This window comes from Protobothrops mucrosquamatus, unplaced genomic scaffold (genome assembly GCF_001527695.2).
Source record: "Protobothrops mucrosquamatus isolate PMUCROS unplaced genomic scaffold, P.Mucros_1.0 scaffold901, whole genome shotgun sequence".
Lineage (NCBI taxonomy): Eukaryota > Metazoa > Chordata > Lepidosauria > Squamata > Viperidae > Protobothrops > Protobothrops mucrosquamatus.
The window spans coordinates 173,227-180,064 of record NW_015387153.1 but is presented as its reverse complement, the minus strand read 5'-3'; the positions used below and the strand labels follow the sequence as shown (position 1 = coordinate 180,064).

General features: G+C 35.5%; 1 protein-coding gene across 1 annotated transcript in view; it reads left to right on the top strand.

Annotated features, from left to right (window-relative positions):
* Positions 1-6,838, top strand: part of PDGFC (platelet derived growth factor C) — a 163,074-nt gene that overhangs the window by 123,272 nt on the left and 32,964 nt on the right. The window contains exon 3 of the mRNA XM_015819338.1: positions 921-1,101. Within this exon, the coding sequence (XP_015674824.1) occupies positions 921-1,101 (181 nt within the window). The remainder of the gene's footprint in view (positions 1-920; positions 1,102-6,838) is intronic.

Below are 6,838 nucleotides of genomic sequence, written 5' to 3'. Positions count from 1 at the left end.
ATTGAAGATATTGAGTCAGTAGTATTATTGTACCCCTACATAACCAGTTCATATTGTGAGAGAATCCCATTTTGAAAATTGCAAGTACTTTTTAATTAACTTGTAAATGGGATCATTAATATTTTGATTTCTTGTCAAATAAATTCTAAAACATTACTTCAAGAGGAATCTAGATGCTTGAAATTGTGAAATGGCAATATTTCAATTAAAACATGTTTTGATTTCGATTTTTTCTCAGCTAGCATCTCAAAGATGTATTTTTGGCAGAACTTTCTTTAAATATACAGACAAAGGCTTATTAAAGAAAATGAGAAAGAAATAAAATATTTGTTATTTATAACATTTTTGAATTAAAGATTTGGTTTATTAATATAATTTATTAATAAATTTATTAATATAATAACCAATTAATTATTAAGAACCTTAATAACCTTAAGTTATTATGATACCAAAACTAATTCAACAAAATATTTTTTCACATCTATTGATATTCTGGAAAATGTTCTTCATAGGTTTAACTTTTATGTCAATCTCATTATGCTGAATATAATGAATAAGTACGTATATAATATGAACTATTGCAATTTTTTTATTTAGTAGTCATTGGTTGGTAGAAATATCAGCACAACATAAGATATGAATGTGCATTTGAATTGTGAAAAAAAAACCTGGGAATTTATCTCTTATAAAAGAATTATGGATTTACTGTGCATGGGATGCTGCAAGAATGGGTACTTTTCAGTGTGTTATATATATTTTTGTTGCTTCCTTTTTCTTTTGTGTTGTTGTTTATTTAAAATACTTTGCTATTTATTTAAATATACATGTTTTGTTTTTACAGATTTCTTTTATTCATAGATATTCCCGTGTGCATATAACAATGATTAAATATACATCTATGTATATATATTTTGCTGTAGGTATGACTTCGTAGAAGTGGAAGAGCCTAGTGATGGCACTATGTTAGGACGGTGGTGTGGTTCTGCTACTGTTCCAGGCAAACAGATCTCTAAAGGAAACCAGATCAGGATAAGATTTGTTTCTGATGAGTATTTTCCTTCTGAACCTGGTTTCTGTATTCATTATAATCTTCTCACAACAGTAAGTACCTGATTCTCAAAGCATAATGTTAAAAATTAAGGGTTAATTAGTGGAATTGTAGATTTGGAAAGTCTCTGATTCATTGCAGGAATCCAACTGAAGTATGCCTGACAAATGTCAATACAAGTCGTTGTCATGTAGTGACTGACTCAGGAAACAACTAGGTGCAGTTACAATAGTTTTGAAAAAAGTAACTTTGTGACCAGTCCTTGCATTCATGACCTTCGCAGGTCTGTAAAGGAAAGCAAAAATAAAGGAATATCATAAGCAGAGTCATTTTGCTTAATGACTGAGTTGCCAGTCCCAATTGTGGTTGTTAAATGAGGACTTTGAAGTAATCCCTTAAATGAAAACTAAATAGGAGGTGTAATTTGATTGATATAAAGGAGGCTGATTAGTTTTTTTTATTGCACTTCTACATGTACTACTAAAGTATAAATGGATGGCATTGTAGGCTACTTAAAACAAGAGCTGGAAACTTATTAAGCATTTATTCCATGTTTATTTTATTCCTGATTGATTTATGTAAGATGGATTTTGCTATCTTAATTAACCTTTCTGTTCTGTTTCTTAATTAATCAGATATCTTTTTGGAAATTAAACATTTTGTTTTGTCAGAAGTTGGGATCCAAGTCATGAAAGTAGGAAAGTGTAATTGTAAAATTGATTCAAAGCTATGCATTTTGGATTTGTTTGAAGTACAGGTAGTCCACACTTAACAACTCTAATTAGGAATGCCTAGTCCATTGCTAAGCAAAGCAGTCATTAACAGAAAAAAATCACATGATCACCTTGCTTAGTGATGGAGGTTCCAGCAGCATCTGTTGCTGACATTAAATGATTTCTGCACACCTTTGGGAGGCTATAAAAGTTGAATAAACAAAATATGTTATTATTGAGAATCTATTCTCTGCGTTGATGGGTAGAACCATCTGGTCAAGTACTATTCTGTGAATAGTATATATACTTTTCTATGACTATAATGTCACAAAAGATAAACAGTTATTAAATTTTAGTTTGTTATAAACTCAAATGCTTAAATTTTACATACTGAATACAGTGAAAGTTTAAAGTTTTGATTTCAATAAAAAGTTTTTTAAATCACAGAGATAAAACTTTTTTTTACAATAATCTTATCTGTACATTTTCATTAGTTGGTTTTAAATCATGAAAAATACCTCTATGCTATGAAAAATGCTATTTCAAGAAGAAGAAAATCTAGATGCATCAGCAGAGGGAAAGATGATAAACATGAAATAAAACAGGGCAGGATTATATTTATTATTAGCAGCCCCACACAGAGAAGAACTGTCCTAAAAGTATGTCAGAAGTGATTTTGTTTTAATTCTGTAACATAGTTAATTGTTCTAAACAGTTTTATGTTTCATGTAGGAAAGGTATTCCTAAGTCATGATATTTGCTTCAATAAAATAAATTACCAAAGCTTTGATTATTAAAAGAAATGTGTCCATTTGTAAAATTATATTTTTGTTTTTACCTATATGCAGGTACAATGCATACATGGTTATCTGTTTAACACCAAATTCAGAGGAGTTGATACATCTGTATACAGTAATATTGTAAAAATGACAAATACCTTAAATCATATGCAGATATCAGGTTATTGTATTTCTTCAGATACATAGTCTTGGATCATTAGAATATATTATAAATTCTACAAATAGTTTTGCCAGCCCATGTGTTTTATCTTCAAAAAAAGTTTTCATTCTGGACTTCATAAAGGTATTTTAATGCTAAAATTCTTTGCAAAATGGGAAGTACTGTAACTTGGCAAAAATCATGTTAAGAAAGTCTATCTCAAATCTATCTCAAATACTTATCAGGTTTACACAGCAACTATATATTATGTAAACAAACCTAATAAAACATTCCATTTTGAGTCTGGGTAATATTCGTTCTAGTGACTTGTTTAGTTTAAATTATGTCATTTACAGCTTGGCATTGAACACCCAGTGTAGTAAAGGCTATTGTTACTTGTGGGGGAGCTGGTGAATGGGATACTTGATGCCTTAGGTGCCATTAAGGAATGCATGACTGATTGCCAAAAGAGTTATTAATTATTCAGGGCACTGAGAACAAAGCTACTCCAGTTAAGGCTGAAGGAGGGGGTGACTATATTCCCTGCCTATCTTGGCACCTGGTAGTATGTCATTTGTCATTCAACAAGATTATGCCAAAACGTATTTACAGAAATTCTGCTTAGCCTTTTACATGGAAGCTGAGATGGAATGTGGAAATCCAAGAAGCTTCCGAATGGCTACACTAATTTGAAATGTATTTTGTCAGATAATTTCACCTTTCTGTATGTATTAAGCACTCATTCAGTGAGACAATAATTTTGTAGTGGGTAATTATTATTGGTTTAACACTTCTTAACTTGAGGTAATTGCATAAAATTAACCACTTACATTTATCACAACCAAGTAGTTGTAGAACATCAAAGTTGATTTCCTTTCTTTCAAAACGTTTTAAAATATTAGCATTATAATTCTAAGTAGGTCAGCATAAGAATGTTGCTGGACACTTAATTAGGCTATAGAATGTCTAATAGAGTAAAATATTGATATCTAATAAATCAAATTGTAGAATTATGAATTGGTTTAGATAATTTATGGAGTTCTTTTTAGGGACCATGGTCAATTTAGAGGAATTAGAATAGGTACTGAGTAAGTGTATTGGCTGCTTTCTTTTAACTCCAGGCAGCTTTTATTAAAGCCCAGACAAACTATCTTGAGTTACTAACAGTATTACATCAATGAATGTTAGGTTCCTATAGTCAGATTTCCTATTTGAATTACAATTAATTTTAACTTGAGATTTAAAGTACTGATAATTGAGTGTATATCATTATTATTATTACTTTAAGCATGGATTTTTATACATTTTTCTTGTGGATATGATTTGGAACAATCATTGTTATAAAGGGTGAGTGATATTGTAAAATGAACTTAGCAGTTGTGACTGTCCACTGTAAGTCAATATAAGAAGGTATACTTGTTTAACCTTCTTATGATGTATTAGCAAAATATTTCATTGGCCTAATCAGTAGCATAACTCTATTACTAGTTTCATTTTGCACACATTTTGCAGGTAGGGAAGATATTCTCAAAGAACAAATCTGATAAAGCTTCACATAATGTAGAATAGCTATTGCTCTGTTGAGAATATTGTTCATTTTGTGTTTGAACTGAATACTTACGGTAATAACTTATTGAAATAAACTATTCAATAAGTGGAAGGATGACTCTTGAAAAAGAATTATATTTGTCTCTGTTATATTTAGTGGCATTGTGACAGTTCTTCAGATTTATTTTCTAAACATCATTTATGCCATGTGCCATCTACAACTTTTTAAGACATCTTTGTCTTTTTCCATAATCTGAATATATTATATTAAAAATTGAAAGAAATTCAGCATACACACACAGACACAAATGCACTCATCCACACATATGTTTATGTGAATGTATGTATATGTTTGTAGGTATGTGAGTTGTCACCATAAATGATGACTTATATCAAATGTTTATATCAGTATGTAAATCTTGGTGCACACTTATATCTGTTAGTGTTGATTTCAACCAATAGTCAAGCTCAATCAGATAAATTTCTTATATTGTAATATAGTTGTGGATTAATTAAAAATAACAAGTGTAAAATAAGAGTAGGGTGATTCCAGTTCACTTTCTTCTTGAGAGCTATTTAATTATTTTGAATAGCAGTTGAAAACCATGGTTGACAATGCAGAGAAACTAGTTTTTCTGAATTGATATCATCTTTTTGTATTAGGATTGTCTTAAATTTGGGGTTATGTTCCTTTCAGAGAAATACAATAGTTGATTTTAATTTTATTATACTTAACATTTTATTTCTCACAACACATTTTGAAGACTTATTTGTAATTGTTATATATGTACATTATGTTTAAAGGTTTGATATAGGTAGTCTTCAAGTTATGATTGTAATGGAGCCTACCCATTATGGTCAAAATTAGGAGGATTTTAAATGAATCACATTAAGTGAACAAGCCCCCATCCCTGCTCTCTCCAGTGAATTTGTTAAAGGAGTATGCAGGTCATTAGGTGGAATGTGGAGTGCCTAAAGAGTGGGTTGCATCTGCCTCCAGACTACCCCCTTCCCGAGTTATGCCATGTTCTGGTTCCCACCACTGGGGTCTCAACAGCTGTTTAGATCTCCTCCTTACCCATCCCCACCCCCAATTGCTCACTTATCTTTCCAAGATCTCCAGGGCTCAAGAGAAAGGAGGACAGGCCGCTGTATTGCTGGACCACATGGCAAAATTCCAGAAGCAGACGTCTTTCCCTGAGATGCTGGCAAAATTCTTGGCTTTCCTTTTCTTAGTAGCCTTAGCCTTCCTTCCCAAGGCATTAGCATATACTGCTAACGCTAGAGCAGGGGTGTCAAACTAGATTTCATTGAAGGCCGCATCAGCATTGTCGTTGCCCTCAGGGGGCCAGGTGGGGGTGGCCGGGTGGGGTGTGGCTGATAGGGACATGGCCAGTATGGTCGTAGCTGGGTAGTCACAACCAATTTGGTGGATGATGCCAGGGTGGGCATGGCCAGTTCAACATCACTCACATCGGGAGCACCTATGGAGGCCCGGGAGGGGCTGGGGAGGATGCAGGGGTTTCTGGTGGAGGAGGTTGGGACCAGGGTGGGTGCTGGGGTCTGATCCACTGGAGGAGCCTTGCCGATCCTCTCTGGCCATGCGGGGACCCTCAGATGGCAGCATGGGCTGCCTGGGACCAGGGTGGCAGATGCCCGGCCCGGCCCGGCCCTTGAGCTTCTGGGGCGCTCGCTGGAAAACAATGTTGGACAGCAGGGGCTGAGTATGCAGTGGCCGCGGTGTGGCAGTGATGGCAACTGGCTGGGTTTCCTTGACATGGCCCCACCATGTCTTTGCCCATAGCCACCGTGGCGGGATGGGGCAGGTGGCTGCCCAGCACATCGGGCAGGCCAGATTGCATGCCTCCCCTGTCTCTGCCTCCTCTTTCTGTTTGGAGGGCCGCAGTCGTGGTGCTCAGACCCACCTGCACTGCACAGCTGTGGAGTCCTGGCTGCCTCTTGGGGATGGGGGCTCCCTGCCCTTCCTATTCGCTGGGTCCATTGTGAGTGGGGCAGCAGATGGGAGGCTCATCCCGCCTGTGCAATGAAACTGGACAACAAAATTGAACAGCAGGGACCAAGTGTGCAGGGGTTGTGGTGTGGCACCAGCCCCGCCACATGTCTCACCTCGCCTCGATTGCATGTACACAGGAGGCGACAAGAGCACAGGGCGATGGTGTCCAGCAGCAGCAGCAGCAGTAAGCCTTCCCTTTGCCAGATGGGCCAACATGTCCTTCATCAGGGGAAGGGAATACATGTTCTCCATGCTAAAAGCGTTTAAACTTTTAAAATCCATGCATAATCTCAAAGTCCCATCTTTTTTCTCTTTGAACAGCACAGGGGCAGCCACACATGATTTTGTTGGTTAGATGAAACCCCTAGCCAGGTTCTTTTTTTTTTTTTTTAATACAGTACATATTCAGCAGACTATGTCATTTTTATATACTATGGATCTACATTCTATACAATATATACACTATGTACATTCAATCTAACCCACAATAACCTAATTTACACAATAACCTTATGTATATTTCCAATTTTTATTTCTATTGTCTATCCAATTATACCAATTTTCCCAAACCGCATA